Source organism: Nomascus leucogenys, chromosome 8 (assembly GCF_006542625.1).
Source record: "Nomascus leucogenys isolate Asia chromosome 8, Asia_NLE_v1, whole genome shotgun sequence".
In the NCBI taxonomy this organism is placed as follows: Eukaryota; Metazoa; Chordata; class Mammalia; order Primates; family Hylobatidae; genus Nomascus; species Nomascus leucogenys.
The window spans coordinates 74097540-74124365 of NC_044388.1; the positions used below are offsets into that span (position 1 = coordinate 74097540).

General features: G+C 39.5%; 1 protein-coding gene across 1 annotated transcript in view; it reads left to right on the forward strand.

Moving 5' to 3' along the window:
* The first annotated feature begins 4610 nt into the window (after window positions 1–4610).
* The window catches only part of SCGN (secretagogin, EF-hand calcium binding protein), a 42612-nt gene continuing 20396 nt past the window's right edge, over window positions 4611–26826 (forward strand). Inside the window, exons 1-6 of the mRNA XM_003263230.2 lie at window positions 4611–4950; window positions 5846–5916; window positions 14007–14099; window positions 17603–17692; window positions 22183–22239; window positions 22671–22748. Of these exons, the coding sequence (XP_003263278.1) occupies window positions 4869–4950; window positions 5846–5916; window positions 14007–14099; window positions 17603–17692; window positions 22183–22239; window positions 22671–22748 (471 nt within the window). The 5' untranslated portion in view covers window positions 4611–4868. The remainder of the gene's footprint in view (window positions 4951–5845; window positions 5917–14006; window positions 14100–17602; window positions 17693–22182; window positions 22240–22670; window positions 22749–26826) is intronic.

Genomic DNA, 26826 nt, shown 5'->3' on the forward strand with positions numbered 1-26826 from the left:
TGATTATTAATGTATCAATATTTTGTGAACAAAATTTACAAACTATTTGGGAAATAAATATAATAATGTCCTTATTCTGTGTAGACACCTAGATTTAGCTCTGCCTACCATTTGTTTAGCTTGGTATCAGACTTGGTGCTGAGATAAAACTTCTATATAATTTAGGAATGCAGACCCAGAAGGGGAAAAATAGGAAGAAAATAAATTTAAAAAGCTGCACAATGCATTTGTATTATTAAGTTTGTAAGAAGATGGCTGTATAAGTGGCTGGAAAAATACTTACAGTTTCAACTTACTTTGACAGACCTAGAGCTTTTAAAGCACTGGTTTTGTGCTTTAGTACAGGTTACAAAAGTCTTCTTTCATAATTTAGTAGTATCAGCTCCTTAAGAAAAGATGGCATCATTGGGGTAATACAGAATACTAAATAGCCACTGTTTGCAAGACACAGTGCCAGATGCTATGTTCTGTAGGGTAGGAAGGGGAGAGAGGACAAGAAATGTTGAAGAGCCACTTGAATGTGATAGGTTTTTAACTTTAACACTTAGCCCACCTCTTAAAAAATCCCAAATTACCCCAAACAACCACCTATAAAATCACTATTAACTACTACTTTAAACTATTCAAAGATTTTTATTTTTATTGTTAATAATGGCGTAAAAAGGTATCTCTTCCACTGCTAATAGCAGTATAAATCAGTAAAATTCAGCTGGAGGCCACTTTTAACTGTATGTTATAAAGACTTACGATGTTAAACATTGTTTAGCCCAGCACTTGTGCATTTAGAACTTTATCCCGAAGAAATAATTACTAGAGTGTGCAAACATTTAGCTGTAACAGCAGAGGTTTATGATAATGAAAACCTAGGGACAATTGAAAAGTCTAAAAAGAAGATATTAGTTAAATAAATTATGATAATACTGGCATTAAAATAATATCATAGAATATTTAATGACATGTTTCATAATATTAAGTGAAATGAGCAAGTTACAGAGCAGTATAATCTACTTTTAGTGCCTATAAAAAATTACTGTAAGGACATCAACCCGTATGTTATTATTGCTAGTTATCTCTAGGTGTCAAAATTATGGAAGAAATTTTTCTTTCTTGTTTTGTAGTTTTTCTAATCTAGATTGTTTAAATTATCTGTACTATTCATGTGATTGCAAGGGAAACAGTAAAATGTATATATTTTTAAAATAACTCTGTTTCTAGTGTTTTCTTATTTTCTTATGAAAACCACTGTCTGATTTCTTTTGTTCTGCTTGCATGGCCCTTTGGAACTGGTGTGGCTTTAAACCAAGGCTGTCTCTTTGAATTCTAAGGTCTACTATATAGTCTGTGAGATGTCTACAATGCTTCAATGTTCAACAACATAGGAAGATGAGTATTGTTTATATTTCCAGTTAGAAATATCATTCTGAGTTTGTAAAAAGATGCAGATATTTTAGCTTAAAATTGAATGGATGCATCAGGGTTAATTAACAATGCTTCAAATTACAGACCACTGCTGCTTCTTATGCAACTAACCCTCAATTAGCTGTGCTAATAAGAAAAGCAGGAAATGATTGCAGGAGAAAATGAAATCAGTAGGGAAAAAAGAAAAACAACTGATTTTAGTCTCTAGTTTCGGCCATCAATTGTCAAAACTTACCAGGATTACATATAAGTATAAATTCTTACCTCTTTTTGAAAGAGGCAGTGTATTAATAAGAAAGTAATGTTAATTCTTTAGAAGTTTTTTCCTTTTCTCAATTATCCTTCAGAGACGCCGTACCTAAATAATAAAATGACCAGAATATGAGCAGCAGGAAACTTATAGACAAAAGGTTGGTCAGTGGTTCTAATGTAATCCCTAGGGGAACATTTAAAAAAATATCAGTGTAGAGGTCTTTCTCCAAACCATTTAAATCAGAATCTCTGTGGAAGGTGCTAATTAATCCATAAGATGCCTAATGTATTTCAACTTGATTCCAGCTGCTGAATATTTGCTTTACTCTGAGTTCTCTTTTTGGACAGGAAGGGACTCTGATAAACCACCTCTGGTTTTTTCATCCCCATCTCCATCACTCCATTTTTAGGCAGGAGAACTTTTCCAATGAGACAGTCTTACAGGTGTCTCTTATAGGATCTTTAAATACCTTCCTACTGGCTCTCTTCTCTGTTAAGGGCTTGGATTATTTTCTCAAAGAGAAACTTATACGAGGGAATGCAGGATTCCTAAGCAGTATCTCCCTACCCAGGGCCATGATAAATATTTGGATGCAAAGAAAACAGGAAATAAATCATTGAATGGAGATTGCAGCTCCCCAGAGGAGCTCCAGATGACAGGCTCCTGGAAAGTGTTCCAAGTTCTGTTTGTTCTCCAGTCCTGAGAACAGTAATCTTTGCAGCTGTACTTTTCTTCTTCTTTCCCTGGATTTCACTTTTACAACTTTAAAAAAGTATAATAGCTTGCATTATATGCTTACTGCACAAAGTTTTAAGATAAAAGAATTACAAATAGCAAAATTGAAATCATCTGTGAGCCTTCCTCTTCCCCACTCCAGAGAAACATATCATTAATGTCATTAATGTATATCTTCCATGTTTTCTACATGTAGAAACACGTATTTTATTTTACAGAATTGAGTCATCATATATGTACACTTTTGTAACTTGCTTTTTAATCTTAACCTTATGTTTTGAGAAGTTTTCTGGATCATCGAGCTTCAAAATCAAGATTTCTGTGTATGCAGCGAAGCCCATCATAGATATTTACTATCATTTATTTAACCATTCCTCCACGTTAGATCTTGATTATTACTTCTGAAATCTGCCTTGTTTTATGTTTTCCCACTATTTATTGGAAAACAAGATCAGCCCTGGTGAATTCATACCAATTACTTTTCCTAACTGGTGCTTGACATTGTATCCACTAATTTCCTAAAGTCACAGATGATAATTACAGATACCAAACCCTTACACCCTCCTATGCTACATATGCTTTTCTCCAATTTTTGTAACCAGCACTTGCTTAATTGGTGATAATACAGCTTTTCCTCCTTTAGGCTAAGCCACACTCCTCAAAAATCCTGAAGTTTACTTCACCGTCTTCCAAATATGTATGCATGGAAGATTCATCATTTTAGTAGCTAACTTACACTGAATGTTACTGTATATACTGTGACAATAGGTTTATATGATTTTTTAATTTGATCTTTATGATAATAACACTGGGTAAATACTACTACTATTCCCATTTTACAGTCAAAGAAAGTGAGGCTTCTTTTGAGTAACTTGCCCAATATCACACACAACTAGTAAGAGGCAAAGCTGGGCCCTGAACCCAGAACTGTTTTCTTCTGAAACATTTTTTTCATTATTATTAACTAAAGTCCATATTTATTCAAATTTTCTTAATTTTTACCTAATGGCCTTTTTCTGTTCCAGCATCACATCCAGGATAAAACATTACATTTCTTTGTCATTTTTCATTAGGTTCCTCTTGGCAATGACAATGTCTTAGACTTTACTTGTTTTCTCTAATAGAGTCACCCCTCAGCAGCTACAACACCATAGCAGCTATAATTCATTGTGCATTACTATGTATGGTTCTGATCCTCACAGAAACCCTCCAAAACAGATGTTTTAATCCTCATTCTATAGATAAGAAAATTGAGGCTTAGGGAGATGAGAACTAATGGTGCAGTTCACAAAGCTGGTAAATAATGGAACTCGGATCCTGACCCAGGACTATCTGACCTTGAGTGTCATGTTCTTTTCACTACTCTGGTTTAGATGACTTATGCATGCATGCTTTTTATAAATAAATCTGAATGCTAAAACCAGAATCAGGGTGCCATAAAGAAGAGTTATATCTGGTTCAACTTTCTTATCTAATATCCAAGCACTTTCTATAGAGTATCCAACAAAAGGTTCTAAACATATAGTCAAAATGTATCAGTATAGTTTGTACACTTTTCCACAAAGCATTGCCCAATTTTGAACAGTCCTGATTGTCAGAAAGCTCTGTGTTCCTCCAACTGATTTTTATCCTTTGGTCTTAATGTGCCTCTTAGGAGCCAAACACAATCATCTGAGCCTTCTACCTAGTACCCTGCAGGCAGACACATCTCCCCCAGACTCTCTTTTCCTGGCAGAGTATGGCTTAGTTTTTATTTTCCTCAGCATCCTAATGATGCTACTTTAAATCACGGTGACTTGCAGTATCCCTATTTAGTTGCAAGTCCTTATAGTGCATTATGGTACAGCAATGTGTATGTCCTACACAACCAGGACTCAATCATTGCTGTTGACTTACTCCTTGCTTAAAGGGAACCACTTACCACCATCACCATCCCTTCTCACCTACCCTGTCCACACACTACATTTCTAAATCCTCAAGTCCAAAGGACCCTAACACTGACACTTCTTGCAACCCTTTAAATGAGGCAGCTCTCCCTAGAAAACCTCTTGAGACACAAGTTTGGAAAGTGAATCAAACGTAAGAGGGATGTCTTCTCTGAGTCTGAGAAGCAAGTTAAAGGGCAAAAGCAGTGAGCCATGGACGCCTGGAGAGTTTCTTTCTTCCTGAATCCCCCGCAGCGCAGAGACAGACAGGATCTGCCAGGACAGCGCGCATGGCGGGGCGGGGACAGGCGCGCCAGGAGCGGGGCGGGCTTCCAGCAGCTGGTTTTGCTGAGGGCTGAGGGACGGCTCAACGACGCCACGGCCAGCAGCGCTCGCGTCCTCCCCAGCAACAGTTACTCGAAGCTAATCAGATAGCGAAAGAAGCAGGAGAGGGAGTCAAGAAATACGGTAAAGGAGTCCTTACCAAAGTTGTCTAGGTCCTTTCGCGCAGGTGCCTGGTCTTCTTCGTCGACACCATGGACAGCGCCCGCGAACCCACTCCGGGGCGCCTGGACGCCGCTGGCTTCTGGCAGGTCTGGCAGCGCTTTGATGCGGATGGTGAGTAGAACAAGCCACTTGCACACTCAGGTGTAGACGTGGCTCCAAGCTCAGCCCGTTGAAAGGACCTAGAGTTTCCCCTTTACTGTAAGAAAAGTTATCGACCTGGGTTGTTAATGCACTGTACCTAATACAGTATCATTAACAGACGTTTGGCATACTGGTGATACACATCTATACACCTTGTTAAAATTCTGGGTAATGAATTTCCACTTTCCCCTTTCCAATCTCTCTTTGTGTGGGCGCGCGCCATATATGGTAGACATACATATATATTGTATATATAATGACTAATATCATTGTATATGTTCAAGGCTTTGTGGGCTGAGACTCAGCTATTTGAAGTCATCCTTCCCTAAATGGGCTCACTTTTACTCAGTGACTTTGTTGTACACCCCTCACTCTCTCAAAATTAGGATAAATTTTATCACTTTCAAAATGACTCCTCCACCAAAAAACTACTTGAAAATAAAATGGAACTACTTAATATTTGTTTTTATTAATAAAGAAACAAAATATCTAAAAGGTGTGTTTTAACTCTGCAAACTAGGATTCAATACTTACACCTGTTAAGTTTCTCCAAGCTTCAGAAATTTGGGGGTTAAATTTTATTGTAAAGTTCATGTTTATTCGTTGATTAAAATTCATGTACTTAATAGCCTTCCTTTTCCAAGCACTAATATAAACCCTAGCATAAAGCACTTATTCTGGAACAGTGTTTACTGTTCAAACCCATGTATTCTAGAGGTAGGTGTTGGCACTTTGTTATTGGAATAACAAAAAATAGTGTTGATGGAAGCTTTATAAATTGTGAGATTAAAAACATATTAAGATAAATACAGTCATGTGTTATTTTATATGTTAGTATTATTTATGTTTATTTTCTTGCATTTAGAAAAAGGTTACATAGAAGAGAAGGAACTCGATGCTTTCTTTCTCCACATGTTGATGAAACTGGGTACTGATGTAAGTACTTGCACACTAAGCCTTAATTTATGCCCCTTAGTAAGATACACACATCCAAGTTGTACATTGATTTGTACCTATTAATTCCAACTGACCTCTTTTCTTCCTTGCATGTATGTAATTTCTCCCTCTCTCCTAGCAACATAGAGGGATTTAGGCAGGTTTTATAAAAGGTGCAACTGTAGCATTAGACATGCTGGTCACTGACTTTCAGTGTAACATCTGTCATCCACTCAGAGATCCTAACTGTAGACTCAGTTAACTTGGTTTTGAACATCTCCTTGGTTATGTCTCTGCTAATTGATTTATACCTGGGGATAAAGTAGCCCACTTTGTTCAAAAAACTGGAAAACATGTTAAGCACATTAAAGTTCTGGGTGTTTAATATGTATGATACTCCTCTGATAGCAAACTACAAACCATTTAAAATCATTTTTCCATTATTCATTTTATTAGAAGAGATTACAGATTTTTCAGGGAATGACAAATCAGAAAACAACCAGCACACTCAGAGCCCAGATACAAATGGAAGCCAATCTATCTAGTGTCCATCTGATGGTAAATCTGTCCTTGGGAGATGTAAATGAACTCTTGAAAGTCTCTGTACCGAAGCAGAGAAAAATTTTACACAGAAACACATGAGGGGAGGCCAGCCTGGGTATGGGCTCGATCTGATGAAAGCTCCAGCAGGGCATGCATAGTAGAAGGAGACGCTCTAGGGACAACTGAATTTAAATGAATGATGGAGATAGTTTGTCCTTATCCTTCAGCTGTTTATCTGACGAATAGAAGTGCATCACATTCTCATGTGAGAGCTCAGTGAGGGAACAAGGAGCTCTTTATCACTGTTGAGAACATGGGAAGGGTATGTGAGGGGCGCGGGAAGCCAGTTCAGAAACAAAAGGGCTGGCATCTGCATCCTTCAGCCACACAGATCTCTTGGTCCCCGTCTAGTTCTGTCTGCCTCTCACATTCTGTCTCTCTCTCTTTGTTACGTCTGTCTCTGTCATTTTTCTGCTCACTTCTGTTTCTCATCTCTCTGTTTCATGGCTCTCATCTGCCACTGTTTCTTGCCTTTCTCTGACCTCTCCTTTGCTCATCTTTCTTGTCTCTTTCTTGTATCAGTTTCTCATTTGTTTCTCCATCTCTCTGTCTCTTTGTTTTCCCATTCTTTTTCCAGTCTCTCTGCTTCTCAAAGCTCTTTTGGTCTCTTCTCTCCCCAAGTCTTTTATTTCTCCTTTCTTCTTTCTTTCCTGTCTCTCTTTTTGACCTTCATTTCTTTTCTCATCATTTTCTCCTTCACCCTTTTCTTTGTCTCTTATCTCCCTTTTTCTGAACCTTTTATTGCTCTTTGTCTGCCTGCACTCCACCCCTTACCCTGTGAAGCCTGTGAAGTGAAAGGATCAGCAGATGAGAAGGATAGAGACACAAGCCCCTTCTTTCCTCTGTTCAGACCACTTGCACACACTCCTCTTTATCCTTCATTCTTGTACCTACACAAGCTACAGGTAGAGCTGAGGAAGCCTCCCCCAAGTAAGGCTTCTGCTTCAATCTTGCCAGCCACTTTCACATGCCAGCAGCCCATGGTGAAGGCCACCAGCCTTGCCCACAGGGCTTCTACTTACAACTGTAAATGTAAGGCTTATCGTGTTCCAGAAACCCATCTTATCTATCATGGACATGGGTATTTGAGGAAAGCAAAAAGATGAAGTTAAAACCACTCAAAATCTTGGAATAAATGGGATGGCCAGCTCCTAACAATCTATCCTCAGGGACCTGGAACTTCTCACCTTTTCAGAGGGCTCCTTGCTCTAGTGATTTATAAAAGGGAGGAGAAAAATTGCTGTCAATGTTGAAGCTGGAGTATCTAATACTCATTCATCGAGTTGGGGTCTGCTCTAAGTTGAGGATGCTGTGAGATATCTTCATCTGAGGTCTTGGCTAACCTTAGAAGCATTGTTGCCATTGTGAGAGAAAAGAGGGATGTCATCTCTTGCAGCTTGGCTGTTTTCATCACTGCCCCTATCTCAGACCTGGTCCATGGACTAATGCTCTTACACAGAGGCAAGTGTAATCCTCGAGGAAAGAGGACAACAAAGGACTCACTGGTGTCCTGTGCAACTGCATTCAGTGCAAATGTCTCTGAGGCTGGAATGGGGGTTGGAAGATCTCATAATCCTTAACCTAGTGCAAATCAAATTTCAGTATGCCTGAGAACTATATTTTTTTGTTAAAATGCAGACCCCTAGGTCTCATCCTGTAGGTATTTAAGTACATTTGGGGTCTGCCAAGGATCTTTCATTTTAAAGGCACTCAAAGTCAGTTTGCGTGTTTTTTTGCCCTCTTTTCCTCCAGGAACAGTGACTCTTGGAGAGGGGCTTCTGATATAATTAGGCCAATCCCACTGAGCTGTGGCAACAGCCCCAGGCATATCTCATGAGCACTTGGCTGGGAAGAAAGCTTTTGGAGCCAGGATGATAAGTTTGAACTCTTAACTAGAAAGGATATCATCTGCCATTGGATGCCTTTCAAAATGCTGAGGCATTACTCTGGGGAGCGTGTTTGCAGGGACCTTCACTGGGCACTCCATGCTACCTGGACAACCATGATTAAGGAAGCTATTCCTAATTTTGGGTTTTGTCTCTGATGAGTAATAAGTAGGCCTTAAGCAAGTTCTTAACAATAGGGCAGGACTTCCAAAATGGAAGCCCCTTCAGTTCAGGAACAGTCACCTTTTGATTGTGACACCTGCTTTTGATTGGTAATGCCCAGTGAGTACAGAATCCAGCAGCAGGGAGGCCTCCACAATCAGGCAGCCCCTCGCTCTGGTGTTCAGCAGTGGTAAGCCAGCCTTCAGTGGCATGAATAGCTCTACTTTCCTCTGCTGATTAGTGGGTCACAGAGATCTCAGAAGAAGGTATTTTGAGGTTTCTAAGAGCAAGCTGCCTGCTAGTCTATCTAGGAGAGCAACCAGCCTGCTTGTAATTACCTGTTTCTCAGAGCCTCGGAGGGGATTGACTTAATGGAAACATCAGCTGCAATTGCTGCTGTTTCTGTTACTCCCTGCAAACCTTTTCTTTCCAAATGCTGAGATTTTAGCCAGTCCATGGATAAGCATCAGATTCTATGTGTACGTACCCCTCATGTACAGACTGAACCACATCCTGGGCCTCTTTCAATACTTCAGGGATATAAGTACCCTGCTGGAGCCTAGCGTCTCAGATAAGGACTGATGGGAAATTACGACAGAGGAAGCCCCAGTTTCTTTTGCTTTAGGTCAAAGGGATAGTCATGAGCTTTGAGGTTAGGGGTGTGAGAAGACAGAAGCCAAGATTCTGTGCCCTCAAACTAAAGGTAATGTAGAATCTGGCCACTGTTTCTTTGGCTTCACATTTATTTACTTTAAAATCTAATTTTTCACCAACGTGACCTATGTTAGTTAGCTTCCTTTGGGAATGCCCAACCCATCATAAAGAATCATTTATTCATCCAACAGATCCTGTGTTCCAGAGTTAAAGAAATGAATGATATGCTTGTGGAGTTCTTAATCTAAAAGACCAAGCCAAAATTCAAAGTGAAGTTCAACCCTGTTGAGTGATTTCCGTTGTGCTTTTCCTGTATGGTACATGAACCCTCAAATGTAAGCACACACAAAATCTTTGGTGCTGAGACTAGACAGGTTAATCCCACCACGATTAGTGGGGTGTCACATGAGGAAACCTGGTTGACAGAAGAACTCTGAGTCTCAAAGAACCTGTTCACCTTCCACAGAGAATAAAAAAAATGCACCTCTTGTCTCTGAAGGCCCACTGCAAAGAAGACTCATGGGGGTGTGGGAAGGACAACTACGTGTGGAGGCAGAAATCCGATGCTCATTCCCTATCTCTGCACCTAGAGCTGTGTGATAGCAACATGCCATTTAAACCTCCTGGGTCTCAATTTTCCTATCCATAAAATAATAATTATTAGAATAATGTTTTGGCCTGCCTGTTTCACAGTGAAGACCAATAAGATAACACAAGTGAAAGGTGCTTTTAGTTGCAAAAGCACCCAACATGTATGTTCTTATGCCGATGCAATATGTTCTTGGGTCTTTAGTTTTCCCAGTGTTTATTGTATGCCCCACTTTGCCTCAGATCCACCAAGGGGTTATCCCACACAGGATCAATGAAGCTGACTCTCTTAAACACTGAAATGCTTTTAAGGTTTTATATATATATATAATATATATATATTATGTGTATATATGTACATATATGTGTATATGTGTGTGTGCATATATATATGATTTCCAGTTTGTGAGAGCAAGTTTTCCAAGCTAGGGTAGCCTTTGGAGGATGCCTTAAGTCATACTCACCAACACTCTTTGGTCCTTCATGAGTAAAGGAGGCTACTCAAAGGAAGACAGAAGACAACAGACACACTGTCACCTCAAGGACCTGTTAGACTTGCTCTGTCTTAGACAAATGATACAGGCATTATCACTCATTTCTTCACTTGATGCTTTAGTTTCAAATCACGAATGTATTTTTCCACAGTTTTAGTCTGGTGTGTGTTCATTTAGAAAGCTATTCTTTTTTTTTTTTTTTTTTTTTTTTTTGAGAGGGAGTGTCACTGTCTTGCCCAGGCTAGAGTGCAGTGGTGCGATCTTGGCTCACTGCAACCTCCGCCTCATGGGTGCAAGCTATTCTCCTGCCTCAGCCTCCCGAGTAGCTGGGACTACAGGCATGTGCCACCACGCCCGGCTAATTTTTTGTATTTTTAATAGAGACGGGGTTTCATCATGTAAGCCAGCATGGTCTCAATCTCCTGACCTCATGATCCATCCACCTCAGCCTCCCAAAGTGCTGGGATTACAGGCATGAGACAGCACGCCCATCTGGTATTCATTTTTTTTTTTTTAACTAGACCCTTCACTGTTCCCCACTTATAATCACCATATGAATATGTTTGGTTGATGTTTACAGAGTCAGACTGTCTAAGTCCTCTTATTTTAATCATTTTGTGTTTCTAAATACAGGACCAAAGCCAGAGATACAGCAGATGACCTTGATATGGCTAGAATACACAGATCCATTTGATTCATACATCATCTCAATCACAAATGCTAGTGGTTTGGGTTTATAATTTTAAAGAATAGCTATACATATAGATGCTGTTTTTTAGTTCTTATTCATATAACTTTAATTTTTTCACAGAGACTCACCTTCACTGCAATTTATTTCAAATAAAGTTTATTCCTCACTATTTATTATCCACTTGGGAACTATACAAGCCATTAATTCATTAACCTCTTTCTGTCACATGCATTTCATCTATTTATCATCACTTGCAGCAAAAAGCAACAAGTGAAAAGAAAGGAAATACAATTCTATCTTTACACTTGCTGACAAAAGTTTGTGTGTGATTGAACAGGGAAGAGGCAAACTACTGACTGACATGAAACTTGGCAGTTCCCTATATATCCAGTATCCACACCAATCCCGGAAGTTTAAAGAATCAGATATTAGAGGATCCAATAGCTTAAATCATATCAGCTCACAGCATCTTTTCTACCTCACTATTATAACCCGAACAAACATTTGCTATGCACCCACCTCCTGCAATGAGTTGGTACAATGGATGACAATTGTCAGAGGCTGAGGTCTAGCATAATGCCCAGGAACTTCCCCAGCATTAAAATTGTTCTTGCTGACCAAAGAGTTCCCTGGTTCTCTAAGAATATGCTTTCAAACCTTCAGGGTCTTATGATATTTAAAGCATGTGTTTATCTAACTAGTTGCCAGAAACCATCCTGAAAAATCCCCAAAGCAAGTCATCAAGCTCTCCTTGCATTTCGTTTGAACCATTTCTCATTTGTTAACGACTTAATGTTGGAATGCAATGACTCCATTAGGTGCTCTCTGCCTCATCTCAACCAACAACAAGGTGTGGTGGAAAGTGCACTAGACCAGATATCAAATATGCTGGTTTCAAGATTGTTCTGCCAGTATTCAGCTGCATCACCCTTCTGGCCTGTTTTCTCCATCAGTAAAATGAAAGGGCAGTGTCTCAGATCCTTAGAAAAGGGTGCCAAACATCCTCTGATTTTTTTTCTTCTTTATTCTTTTGCTTCTAAATCATGAAGACTAATCTGAAGGAATCATACATTTTGATTTATAGATGCAAAAATGGATAAAATTGTCATGAATTTGAGTATTAGTCTTCATATGTTAAGATCTGGAAGGTAGAGAGTTTGTACTACTTTTCTACTAGATTTTCTACTCACTGGAAAACATTTGCCATATGCAGTCTTCCCTGGGTTTTATGCCTGAGAGCAACACGATGTGCCAGGCTAAAGTGTTTTAGGACATTTTGTTTTAGGAAGGACTAAAACAGAGCATGGGTTGTTCTGGCAAGTTCTTTGCCATATGCAAGAGGTCAACTGAAGAGATGACAGCCTGATGGGAAGCGGTAAGGACTGACAGCCCCTCCGAGTCAAGACTACAAAAAAACCAGAAACATTTTCTCAGCCAGTGATGGGAAAATGATAAAGGAGAATTTCCACGTAAGAAGCTGGAGCACAAAAGGAAAAAACAAGGTCCCCAAAGAGGAAGAAGCTAGCAGGCCAGCAAGGAAGCCAGGGGCTAAAGGGTATAGTATATTTTTTTCTGCCTCCCAGGGCCGTTGTGAAGATCCAGGGAGATAATATTTGTTAAAGAGCTTGGCTTAGTGCCCATCCTCTGGCTGGCACTCCAAAAATGTTTATTCACCTGCTCTTCTTTCCTATTCTTAGGAACTGGATGTGGCAGCTGTTAATTCCCCACCACACTTCTCTTTCCACCATCTCCTCTCTTCTTTGTAACCCATTAGCGAGAGGTCTCAGTGGAAAGGAAGGCTGGACAAAGATGCCTTCCACCAGCCTGTGATGGAGGGCAAAGACCAGGTCTCTTTTGCTGACTATAATATTACCAGGCCAGAATTGTGTTTGGCACATGGTAGGTGCTTGACAGAAAGCAGTCTTTTCTGGGTTTTATACCTGAAGGCAACGTGTTGTGGTGAGCTAAAGTGTTTTAGGACATCTTGAACCTGGGTTGTTCTGGCAAGTTCTTCCTTATCTCAGGATGTTGCATTACCAGCACATGCTGGGGTTATTCTTGAGAAATACAAGTGAGAAAGGCAGAAGAACTGAGTTAGCCCAAGGCCATCCAGAGAACTGTCCTGTACACATGTGCATGGATGATGCATCCAGAGAGTGTGCTGAAGGCTGAGTCACTTCCACCCCCAACACCAACAGGGAGGATAGTGAGTCAACAGGATTACCTCTTCTCAGCCCGTCTAACTTACAGCTGGAGGGCTTGGGACAAGAGACAGCATGATAGTATTAGGGAGAATGAATTTAGCATAAATTCAGCAAGTCTAGAATCTTAGAACTGGGCACTGTTTGGGATTATCTATGCTTCTCAACCCTTGCATCAGAATTAATTCTTCATTGTTGGTTACATATGTCACTTTTACTGTAGTAACCATAAAATCCACCAAAGAATACAATTAAAGTTCTACATAGAAGGGAGTTGCAACATCTTTGGTTAACTCGGCAATTACCTTATTACTTTGGCCTCCTCTTTAATTATTTCTCCCTTCTCATTATTTTTTTTCCTCAGAGAATACAAAAGAAGATTAAAAATGAGTTACAGACACCTGGGGGCCCAGAAGAACTGGATTTTTCAGTTAAAAAACGTAAAACCTCTGAGTTATTGGGAAGAAAACCTGTAATTACAATACAGTCTTTTGTTACAACCAAATATAACACTGTTCAAATTTGTTCTTTTAGCACCCTAGTCTCTAAGCTTCTTTTCATCAATATTTTAGTAACTCATTAACTGTAAATTGTACCTAGTCAAGATTCTAATTAGTGCTTGGTTGCTCAAGAAATCTCCAGCATTGCTCTCTCTTCTACAAAAGGGTAAAATCACTTTAAATGGCCAAGGAACCTACTTTCCAGGTTCAAAAAACATAATTTTCACGCTGTATGTTTTGAATATTTGCTATCCTAACTATATCTTTGAGATCCCAGTGGCTTTAATGTGGCTCTGTTTGGTCAATTGCAGGACACGGTCATGAAAGCAAATTTGCACAAGGTGAAACAGCAATTTATGACTACCCAAGATGCCTCTAAAGATGGTCGCATTCAGATGAAAGAGGTAACTTTCCTGACTGTATCTTTCATGGCTCTACTCTTCTTGACTGTTTTTTTTCTTTACTTTGTCGTCTTGGGCTGTAATATTCTTTGAAAGACAATGGAAACTTCATATTTGATCAGGAAATTAGAGATTTCTGAAAGGCAGTTGGCCTAGATAACATTTTAAAAGTAATCACCTCTCCTTTTTCTACTTCGTAACAAAGAGTGTGCAATTCTTTTATCATTTTATTTAGGTCAATCAATATTTGTACCTATTTTATAATTTGGGAATTGAAACGATAGAGGCCTCTCAATTACTTGATCTACCATTTGTCTCTTTAAACAGTGTCCTGTTCAAACTGAACATTGATATAAGGAAAAACTTACTGATAATAAATAAGGTTAAACTTCAGCATCAGCTCCCAGTGCAGGTGGGAAAGATCTATCCCTAAGATTATTGAAAGCACGACAGACAATAGCTGTCTTTACTTCAACTCAACCCACTTTTATGGAGCACATACTAAAGCATGTAACTATACTACATGTGTAGGGCTGTGGATAGTCTACAACTTAGCTGATCATTTCTCCTTCCAGTTACAAAAATGTTTACAGTTTAGAAAGGACTTCCGGCCGGGCGCGGTGGCTCACGCTTGTAATCCCAGCACTTTGGGAGGCCGAGGCGGGCGGATCACGAGGTCAGGAGATCGAGACCACGGTGAAACCCCGTCTCTACTAAAAATACAAAAAATTAGCCGGGCGTGGTGGCGGGCGCCTGTAGTCCCAGCTACTCGGAGAGGCTGAGGCAGGAGAATGGCGTGAACCCGGAAGGCGGAGCTTGCAGTGAGCCGAGATTGCGCACATATATTTTGTTATTGTATTCCCGTAGTAGTTAAGATGATGATAGGCATGGAACATTATCCCCATTTTGCTGATAAGGACTTGAGTTACTTTCCTAGAATAACATGACCAAATAAGTGGTAATGGTTTTAGTGGAACCCTGCTTATAGATATGAATCTATACAGGTTCATACTATGTAGCTATAAGTCTGTATGTGAAAATGAGTCAATCTGAAACTAAGATATTTTTTCATAGTCAAAATTGCCTGTTAGACATATTACCTGACACTGGGAGAGCTAGTCTCTTGATGCTGTGACACTGCCATATTTGAGCTGTCAATATTATTGAAGAAAATAATAGGACGATTTCTTCAGGAAGTTATGTTAATAGAGCAGGATAATGTCCCTTTATAAAAAGTGGGCATGTTCACCAGGAGACTGCCTTTTCAGAAAACTAATAAACTAAACTCTAGATTTATGAGTGTAGCTGTTTCCAAACTTTTAATCAAAGGCAAAATTGTATATGTAACCAAAAATTCTCATTATACTGGATGTAAAAGTATCAATGTATGCATCAACAGAACAGTAAATGCAAACAGCAAGTTAGGTGCACTAAACAAAATATTCCTAACTACATGTTCACTGTTGTGATTTTCCAGAACCTGGAACAGAGCATAGCACATAGTAGTGCTCAGTATTTCTTGACCTAATTAATGAATGAGAAAAACAGCAAATAACTGAAAACTACATCATTATCTTACTAATAACAGATAGACATTTCCGAGTAATTGGCCAACCATTTTGTCTTGTAATCCTGCACATGAGTGTCACTGAGGTTGTTGTTTGTACAAAAACTGATGGTGCAAGACTGCGTTCTCAAGGCTCCTTAAAACGTTATGAGTCTGTGAGTCTAAGGAGCAGCAAGGCCTTTTGTTTCCCCTACATTCCCTTGCTGTACCATTGACCATTTCACTTACTCCAATTACAGGTAGTCGTGACATAAAAATCAGCCCACTTTGACTCATGTTGGATTTTCTAGTAAAAAATAAGATGGGAAAAAGGCCACCCTTAGTCTCAAAGAGCAGTGCCCAGTTCCAGTTGACTCTGTGTAGGTTGATGGGAAAAGCATGAAGTCAATATGGTGGAATATGAAACTTTAGGCAAGGTACTTAATTTCTCTGAGCCTCAATTTTATAATCTTTACCAACATGGCAGTTATCATTTATTGACTATTTGATATGTATGAGGTATGTTCCTAAACAGTTTATAAATACTGGCTCATCTTACTTTCAGTCTTCCCATCAGGACCAGGATATCAATATTATTATCTCCATTTTCCAAATCAGGAAATTGAGGCGCAGATATATTAACTAAATTACCTAAGATCAAATAATTAGTAAGTAATGGAGAAGAAATTTAATTTCACTCTAAAGCCTATTACACATTGAACTGCACTGCCTCCCATTGATAAAAAGGGGATATTTATACTCATCCTGAAAAACTGGTGTGAGGACTTAATGAGATGATAACTCAAAAGCACCTTGCTGGTACCTGCCATGTAGCAGGCAGTCAACATCTGATAGTTATTGTTAACATGGTGTGTCCTTGAGCTGACCCATATCCAATTAGAAAATGTGAATGAGAATGTGAGCTAATCACACCTAAATCCCTTCCGGAGCATTTGCTGTGGACTCAGTCTGTGGTATCGTACCAGACACTGAGCAAACTACTCAGTTATAGAAGAAATGACCATTGTTTATGGGAACAGCTCAGAAAGAAGACAGCATACACTACAGTACTCTAGGGTTGGCAATGAACACAGCCAAACCTGAAAAAAGTATTATAACTACATAGGGGAATAAGATATTATTATAACTTTGGTCAAGGGAGTGCATGAAGTAAATCAGTCAAACTGGTGCTCATATAAAAAAGCTGATTGGTTGAATTTATCATACTTGAGTCAACTGTTGTAGTATCTTATAGACAGTAATAATGTAAAAGAATATAAACCATAGTTAACACTCAAGTATCAAGCCAGGCAGCAGTCATTCCTGCTTTTGCACTGAAGTACTGTATATATAAAGCATCTCACCAGCAAACCATACTGACTAAAAGTGTGGGCTTGAGATCGCCAAGCTGAAATACTTACTTCATCGCACACTAATTACAAAACTTTGGCAAGTTCCTTATCTCTGTATAGATCAGTTTCCTTAACTAGAAAATAACAGTAATGGTATGTTGTGTACCCCGTAGATTGTTATTAGGATTAAATGAATTAGCATACGCAAGCATTTAGAATAATGCCTGGCAAACATAAGCATTATTTGCTATTTTTATTTTCTGTTATTATGGAATTAAATTAATTTAGTATTGGAAGTTCTTAGAATAGTGCCTGGAACATATCAAGCACTTAAGAAATTTATTATTGATATTAATGTTATAGTCATCATTATTTTAGATTTTAAGCTCATGGAAGGCAGATACACGTAGTGATTTATATTTAGTAGGAGTGTGATACTTTCTGAAAGAATGTCAGTCAAGAGCACAGAACTGCAAACTGAGCTGTTCATCCTGGAAGATCTGAGCCCTTCTGCCCTGGAATATGCACCACCATGCCTTTTACCAGGGAGCACTCTTCAAATGGACACTGGCTAGTGTCCCTGACTGTTATTCTTTCTGTTCCTTTAGCTTGCTGGTATGTTCTTATCTGAGGATGAAAACTTTCTTCTGCTCTTTCGCCGGGAAAACCCACTGGACAGCAGCGTGGAGTTTATGCAGGTGAGTGCTTGGTTGTGTCTCTGTGGAGAAAGAGGATTGAGACAAGGCTATGATCTTAGCCACCTGCTGTGGCTGCCACCACTCCTGCCCAGTGCTCAAGGGAGAGCTGAGCACAGAGGATAAGACCAAGCAAAAAATGCCTTAGTGATGAGTGAGGACTTTGGTCCCAAACCCCAGTGTTCTCTCAGTACTTTCCTGGGGTGCTCCTGAGCTGACAGGCTCCTTTAATTTGGGCTGGAGGAAACTTTAGACAAGAGGCCAGACAGGTACACTGAAGAATGGAGAGGGAGGGGAGGTGGGGGACTATGGAAACTGGAGAGCATGTGCCCCATCTGAAGCCAATATTCCTATGTAGCTTCAGCCTTTTGAGAATACTATCTAAATCTAGACTCTAGAAAATAGCGGCAACTAATTTTAGTTTTGAAGGCATGATGATACAGTCAAAACAATTTATTAGAGTGCTGGTCCAGCCAGCAGCCCTTCTGTTTATAATCATGGGAGAATAAAAGTTAAAGGCAGTATCAATGACCTCTCTTACTGCTTTCCCTCTGGGCTACCCCCTCTCTCAGCCTCTCAGTGTTACTGCTCTATTGGTGACAACCAACCAGGGAAGGGCAGATAAGGGTTTCCCCAAGTCCAGAGCAGCAGATTCAAGACAGCCACTGCATCCGGAGCCCCACACTGGAAATAGTTACCATGTCCCCATTTAGGAGATAAAAAGTTTTGCGTAGGCAATTCACAGAAGAGATTCTGAAAGGAACATGAATTTATGCCAGTAACTCAAGAAATGCACATTAAGAAAATGATTTTTTTTTTAAGCAAAATGGCAAAGATTTTAAGAAAATCCACAAAAATATGCAATGCTTTCAAGGAAGCCCAGAGGTTGTCACTGACGTTCTGTCGGTAGGCATACATCATGGAATAATTTTATGGAAAGTAATTTTTGGAAAAATTCAATCAGAATCCTTCAAAATGTCATTATCCACAGTTATTTATTTATTTATTTTTTTAAAAAAATCTTTGTCCTGGCCCGGTGCGGTGGCTCACGCCTATAATTCCAGCACTCTGCGAGGCCAAGGTGGGCAAATCACCTGAGGTCAGGAGTTCAAAGGCAGCCTGGCCAACACTGTGAAACCCAATCTCTACTAAAAAAAAAAAAAAAAATACAAAAATTAGCCCAGCATGGTGGTGGGCACCTGTAATCCCAGCTACTGGGGAGGCATAGGGTGGAGAATCACTTGAACCCAGGAGGCAGACTTGCAGTGAGCATAAATCGTGCCATTGCACTCCAGCCTCAGCGACAAGAGGGAAACTTGGTCTCAAAAAAAAAAAAAAAAAAAAAAAAAAATTCTACTTTTTCAGCATCTATTTTATGGTTAAAACCAGAGATGTAGACAAAAGTTTTCTGTACAATGATGTTCATATAATGTTGCAGTGTCACTTATAGTTCAAACTGAAAATAACATAAATGTCTAACAATAATGGAAAAGTTAGTTATGATATATTCATATAATTCATTCATTCTACAAATTTTTAAGAGCACCCTAATATGCAAGGCACTGTTCTAGTTGCTGCAGATTCATTAGAGAAAAACTCCGGTATTGAACGTTATTAATCACTGAAGACCAAGTTTTCAAAAAATATTTAATGACATGAAGGAAATGCAATACAATGTTAAGAAACAAAATTGTATATGGAATTTGATCTTAACTTTGTTTAAAAGTTGTTTACCCTAAAGCCTGAATAAATAAGGTAATAGGTAAGTATACACAAATAAATACTGGTTGTTTGTAAGTGGTGATTTCAGGTGATTTTATTCTTTGTACTTTTGTATTTTCTAATTGTGTATAAAGTCATAATTATTTAAAATTTATTTTAAATGACATTTTCAAAATGATTCTAATTGTGTTTAAAAACACTCAGATAACATTTTTAATAAAAATAACAAATAGACTGCCCAAGCGTACAGACAATATGACCCCCAATTCTGTTTTTTAGTGTATGTTGTAGAAACATGCTAGAAATGAAACACATAGAAACAATAAGTAATTCTCTCAGGGTAGGAATTTCTGGAGATTATACATTTTTTCTTTTTGTGTTTCATTAATTTTGTATAGTGAACATGATATCAGAAAAAAATCATGAATATAGAAAAATAGTATTAAAATGTTAGGCCTAGTGTAGTCTTGAATAATCATGAGAAGTGGGAAAAGCACATGGCCCTATGGAGGCTTCTTATCTTTTCTTTTTTTTTTAAATTCCACTTTTCCTGCCTTTCTAGTTTGTCAATTTTATCTGTAATTTTTTCAATTTCCCTTTCTGTACCCAATTTTTAAAACTATCATTGTGAATTCTTGAATTTGTTTTTTAAAATTAACTGTCTTATATCCCATTACATTCTACATATTTTAAGAAATTCTAAGTTAATGTCTTTACTTTTCCCCTGAACCACAGGGTCTTAACACACTATAACTCTTACCCACCAGCTCATGTGCCATTATTGTCCAGAATATTAGTTCTATCTTGTTTTCTTTAACCCCACAAATTTTATGCAGTCAAGATTTGTTTCAATTTGCCCACGTGTCACCACGTGTCATATTGCTACCATTGTCTTTGTTTGCCATTCCTTTTTGTATATCTTAGATTTCCTTCTTCCTGTTCCTTCTTCTTCCTAGAGTATATATCCTTTACTGAGAGTCTGCTGGTAATAAACTCTGCTTCTGTTTGTCTGGAAATGTCTTTACTTTGTCTTTATTCTTTAAAGATAGGCTTGCTGAATAGTCACATAAAAATCTTCGGCTCTCCATTGGCTCAGCTGTAGTAAAACTATACAATAATTTAAACGGAAATTGATGGGAGATTGGCACTTAAAAAGCATGCAAAAATTTTAAAAATTATTTGAAATTCTCATAGTTTTGGCATATTCATACGATAAAAGATATAAATCACATTTAACTGACTGATTTTATAAACTGGACTAAATTCAGACATAAATGACAGGGTCTGAAAGGAGTGATGTTTCTGAATTGTTATCACTAAATATCAACATCAGTGTCAACACAGCATCAGTATCAACACCTCCTACTATCCCTGCAGAGTCTGAGCTCAGGATGCTGATTGTGGTTAATAATTAAGGTTCTTGCAGTTGGTAACACAGAACACAGGCAACCCATTTAGGATCTAAGAAAAATCCGTCAATGAAAAAAAAAACTTAGTGTAACCTTTCATTTTGTACAAGAGTTAATGAGCTTGCCAATTGATGTGAGGCTTGTCCATGGAATAATCAGAGGTGGGGAGAGTAACAGCATTTATTGAATAAAGCAGTTCAGTGCTTTCCTCAAAAAGTTTCAGCTGTTCTGTCTTCCAGTTCAGTAACTGCATCTTCACCTGGATGAATGCTGGCCTCACACTGAGAGGAGTAGCTTATAACTGGGAATTATCGGAGTTATTTTATCCCCTGCATCAGAGACAAGACCGCACAGGGGAGATTTCTTAGGGGACTTTTCTGCAGTGTAATTTTTTAAAGTTCATCTTTCATTAAGGTTTTAGTTTTGAAGTTTTAGTTTAAAGCAGGCACCTCAATCTAATTTTCCACCTGTGTGGGTCCCATGATTTATTCCCTGTCTACCGCATGTGCAGTTTTCTCATAAAACTGCAGGCTTTGTTGCCAGGGACCGGCAGGTATACTTGGGACAGGCTTTGGTTTCAGTCCTACATTATCACTCTGAGTTTATGCTTTCCCATCATGTCGGGTCTCTTAGAAGTCCTTTCACTTTCTTGCGATCTATGCAATGTAATTAAAAGCTATTGGCAGGGCGCGGTGGCTCATGCCTGTAATCCCAGCACTTTGGGAGGCCGAGGCGGGCGGATCACGAGGTCAGGAGATCGAGACCATCCTGGCTAACACGGTGAAAACCCGTCTTTACTAAAAATACAAAAAATTAGCCAGGCGTGGTGGTGGGTGCCTGTAGTCCCAGCTATTTGGGAGGCTGAGGCAGGAGAATGGCGTGAACCCGGGAGGCAGAGCTTGCATTGAGCCGAGATCACACCACTGCACTCCAGCCTCGGCGACAGAGCGAGACTCTGTCTCAAAAAAAAACAAAAAGTTATTTTCATAGAATGCTGCATTTTTAGGTATTTAGTACTGAGGAGGTTTCTTAGTTTGTCATATTGCCCCAAACTGAAGTTCATCCCTTTTTATCTTTCCACTCTGAGCTTTCCAAAAGGACCCTTTCGATGAAAGCCCACTCAATGGTCTTTCATTGAAACCATTGTGGCCCTCCTTAGGTGGATCCAAGTGAATGCAGTGATCCATTTGTGGTGGATTCTGCCCAAAATTGCTCTCACCAAAGAAAGCCTAAAGTTTCCCATCGAAAGTGGAATTTCCATTCAGTTAAGTACTGTTTTCAGATGCTGAACTGTAGTAGATACCACATAATTATTCCAAGTTATCTGAGGATAAATTAATTAATGACTTTTGTGTATTTCAGATTTGGCGCAAATATGACGCTGACAGCAGTGGCTTTATATCAGCTGCTGAGCTCCGCGTGAGTGTCACTGGGCGAAGGGTGGGTTTGTTTATCATTGGGAATTTGATATGTGTGTATCATGAATTTGATTTCTGTGGGCCCAAGAAAGATGTATTTGAATATGTGACTCAAAAAATACATACCTATGTGCATATATGTATATATATTCATTTTTAAAAGGTTTAGAAAGTGCAAGTCACATTGCTCTCTCTGGAAAAGAAGCATAATTGAGCATTTATGATAACCTTTTCACACTGGAGCTATTCCCTGGGTCCTGTGAGCCCCCTATAAACAGTGACAGCCCTCCATTCTTGGATTTATTGCTTGCTAAAAGCATTTTATTTCCTCCTGGAAACAAACAACCCACAATTCTTGAAATAAGGCCTTTTAAGACCTTTGCAGTTTATTTGCTCACTATATAAAGTAAGACTCTTCTCTTGGCACCACAGAACTTCCTCCGAGACCTCTTTCTTCACCACAAAAAGGCCATTTCTGAGGCTAAACTGGAAGAATACACTGGCACCATGGTAAGTAATGAGTGTAATCTCCATGAGGGCAGCTCCCCCACTCCCTCCCCAGACCCCAGAAACAGTGTCTGCTAGAGAGTTCGTCCTTGAGAAATTGAAGACTAAATGAATGCAAGAGGAAACCTCAACTCTGAAAAATACTGGCTAAAACTGTATTGTTTTAGCCTCTCTCTTGTGACCAGGTTGCATCTATTTGAGAGAGAAAGCTGTTCACCAGTCTGTGGGGAAACCTGTAAAGTTCAGTCAACATTAGGTTTCTAAGCAACAGCCAATAACCTCAATGTTAATTGAAGTCACACGGAAACAAGTAAATACAGACTTAGACAATCAGGACCAAACAGATGGAAGCTGCCTCTCACCACAGTGGATGATTCTCCTCATTTAGCATGTTGATTTAGTGCAGTTGGAGAGTCAGATAGATGGAGGATGCATGTCCTACCTCTGCCACTTACTAGCTATGATGTAAGAAAACTGTCAAGCCTCTCAACTTTATTTACTTCTCCTGTAAAATGGGGATGAATAGTACCTAATTCCTGTGAGGGCAAATGCGTTGATGCATATGAAGCACTTGCATACTGTCCAGAATATAATGAGTTAGCTCTTATTGCAGTAGTTGTCATTATTTCATGTTCCCCTCATGTCATCCTTGTTCCAAGTGACCTTGAGACTATTTTTGTGTCAAGCTCCACGGAAAGTGGTGAAGTAGGAAGCTGCCTTTGGCAAACTCATCCTCATGTTCTGTTTCAACACCTAACTTGATGCATTTCTCCCAGTACTCATCAATGATTTGTATTGAACTGCATCTGGCTCCTTTGTCTTTTCTCCTCCCCTATTCCTTTCTCATCCCTATGTGTGTGCTTCATTCCTATCAAAATCTTCAGGTTTCTTAATTAGTAAGCAAGGAAATTTGCTGACAAAGCCTTAATTACTTGTAGGATTGTTATATTTATTATATAAAGAGTTATTGAGCAGAATCACCTCATTGAGCCTTATGGTGAAGTCAGGGATACATATTACTGGGAAGAGTTTGTTAAAATGTGTACCACCAGGTTGACATATTTAGGCTTTTAATTGGTGTTTCCAAATACTATGTTATTTCTAACAACTTTTCTGCAGTGTTGGTATTGTTCACGCAATTTTATATATCTGATGACTAAGGCTTAGAAAGGGTAAGTGAATAAGTCACCACCAGGTTGAGTTCTTAAGCTCATTTTAAAGATCAGATAACTAAGAAAAAGTGTTCTTTAGCTAAAGGCATCTGTTAAGCTGGAAGCTAAGCTCCCCTGGTTTTCAGCCGTGGAGCCTTCTCTGCTTTCCCTCTGTACTCTGCTCTGAATGTGCCCTCAGTCAAGTGAGTCCGCGCTGGGAAGGAAGCAAGTGCTCTTGACCCTGGTAACTTGTAATTGGCCTAGACAGGAGAAAGCAAATGCCAAGGAGAGAATCGAATCTCAGGACAGGATCTCAATTAAGGAAATTATTCAGCTTCTTACTGTGTTGATTTGTTTTAATAGCATGCAAAATGATGTCTGAAATCCTGAGTAAATATGTGCTCAGCACCAAAGGGTGAAGTGGGAAATCCCCCAGCAGTGAGAAGCAGTTTCCCAGCTACAGGAGGATCTCTAGGTTCCTTTTGACCTAAGCTCCAGTGAAGCCCTCTAATAGAATGAATACTATGAAAAAGGAAATTAGATGGAAACTGCCTGGGGTACAGAACAATAAGGAGGTGGTTTTTCTAGTTCAGCATATTTTTAACATTGATTTAACAGAATGTTAGCACTGGCTGTTGTTATCTCAATTTTATTGACTTATAAAACATGACCTACTTAATGAATATATTTTCATGTAGAATCTCCAGCATGTTGCCAGTATTTCTTTGACTATCTTTGACTCTGAGGGGCTTGCCCCCATCTCCAACTAGCCATACTAAACCACTACTCTTTAACTTCTCAATATAGCTCAGCTTTTCCCCCCCTACTTTTTTCACATGGTTCTTGCTCATCCTTCGATAATCAGTTAGATATCAACTTGCCCTAAAAAAAAAAAATCTTCTGTAGCCTTCCCTCCACAGTGAGCCCAGTACCCCTTCTCTGTGCCTGTGTAGCGCCTTGTGCATATCATCATCTTAGCCTCTTAATAATTTAATTTATTCCGCAAATATTCATTACCTATCTACTATGCCGCAAGCATTATTCTAGTCACCAGGGATTAAACAGTGATCAAAATAGACAAAGGGGAGACTGACAACAAATAATAAATGTAATTAATAATTCATTATATTGCATAACAGAGGGTGATGAGTGTTATGGAAAAAATTAAAAAGTGGAGTTAGGCCAGGAATGGCAGTGCTAGCAGGAGCAGTTGGGGTAGGGGACTAGGAAGAAGGGGTACTTTTCAGTAAGGTGGTCAGGGTGGCCCCTCTGAGAAAGTGAGATGTAAGGAGGGACTGAGGGTACAGGAGGCACAAGGCCCCTAGTGCAAGAGCGCACCTGGGATTTTTAAGAACAGGGAGAGACCAGCATGGCTGGAGCAGAGCAAGAAAGGATGAGACTAAACAGCAGCCAGACCATCACGGGATTTTTAGGCCATCATGAGGACTTGGGGTTTTAGTGAGATGGAAAACGGCTAGAGGGCTATGATGCAGAGGATGTCAATATTTGCCCCCTGGGTTGAGAAGAGTCCTCAATGGGCAAGTATGGAATCAGGAAGATCTGCTGAGAGGCCATTGTTGCCACCCAGGTGATGGAAGATGGCAACTTGGACTCAGGTGAGGTGGCAGAAGAGGTGAGAACTAAATATATTTTGAAGATAGACTTGAGAAGATTTCCTGATGAATCAGGTGGGAGTCAAGGATGACACTGATGTTATCTGTTTATGGGTCTTGTACCCCACTAGCCTGTGACTCCTCAAGGGTGAGGAGAGCGTCTCACCTTCTTGTCCCAGCCCTCACATGGGACCTGACACGTAGTAGGCTACTTAATGCAAATTAAACTGAACTTTCAGTTGTTACCTAATAGCCATCTATGATGAAACCATGACAAAATAAGGAACATTTGTCTTTGGGACCCTCCTATCTCCCCTGTCAGTGTTTCTTATGACCCTGTGCCCCACTATGGCTCTTGCTCCCTCTTGGGGTGCTTGGAGGGTTGCATATTGCACATTTCAGCATTTTGTACAGAACTAATCTTCCCCAAGCAGAGCTTTATGCTCTGAAATTCTCCTTTTCCCCTCCCCCTTAAACCAGACCCTCCAGGGCAGAATAAGAAAGGGTGCAGTATGTGGCTGAAAAAAGATGATGTACATCACGCATCAGGCCAGCAGCCGTAGTTGCCCAGAGTTCTTCCCTTCACAGCCTTCAGGCTTGAATTAAAGAAGCTTCAGGCTGGCATCATCTTACAATGGGATGTCCTGGGCTCAAGAAATTTTGGCAATATGCAACATTTTTAGCTTAGATTCATAAGTCTAGAGTCCTGGGAAGTAGCTGAGGGAAATCAGAGTGATCTTACCCAATGTTTAAGTATCTAGGTTGAGAACTGTCCATTGGCCAAGATGGTCCTGTTATTCTATGTCTGTTTAATTGCCCACACCTCATAGCTCTTCTGCTCATGTGTGCTGCAGTTAAGTACTCATTTTGGTTCTAAACTGTCCCATGGAGACAGGTCCATAATCAAGCAAACTCCAGATGGCCCCTGTGTTAGGCCATTCTTGTATTGCTATAAAGAAATACCTGTGACTGGGTTTATAATTTATAAAAGAAGGTTTCATTGGCTCATGGTTCTGCAGGCTGTACAAGCATGGTGCTGGCATCTGCTTTGCTTCTGAGGAGGCCTCAGGGAGCCTTTACTTATGGTAGACAGTGAAGCAGGAGCAAGCACATCACATGGCAAAAGCAGGAACAAGAGAGAGAGAGCTGAGGAGGATGCCACACACTTTTAAACAACCAGATGTTGGGAGAAATCATTCACTATAGCAAGGACAGCACCAAGGGGATGGTGCTAAACCATTCATCAGAAATTTGCCCCCATGATTCATCACCTCCCATCAGACCCCACCTCCAACATTGGGGATTACATTTCAACAT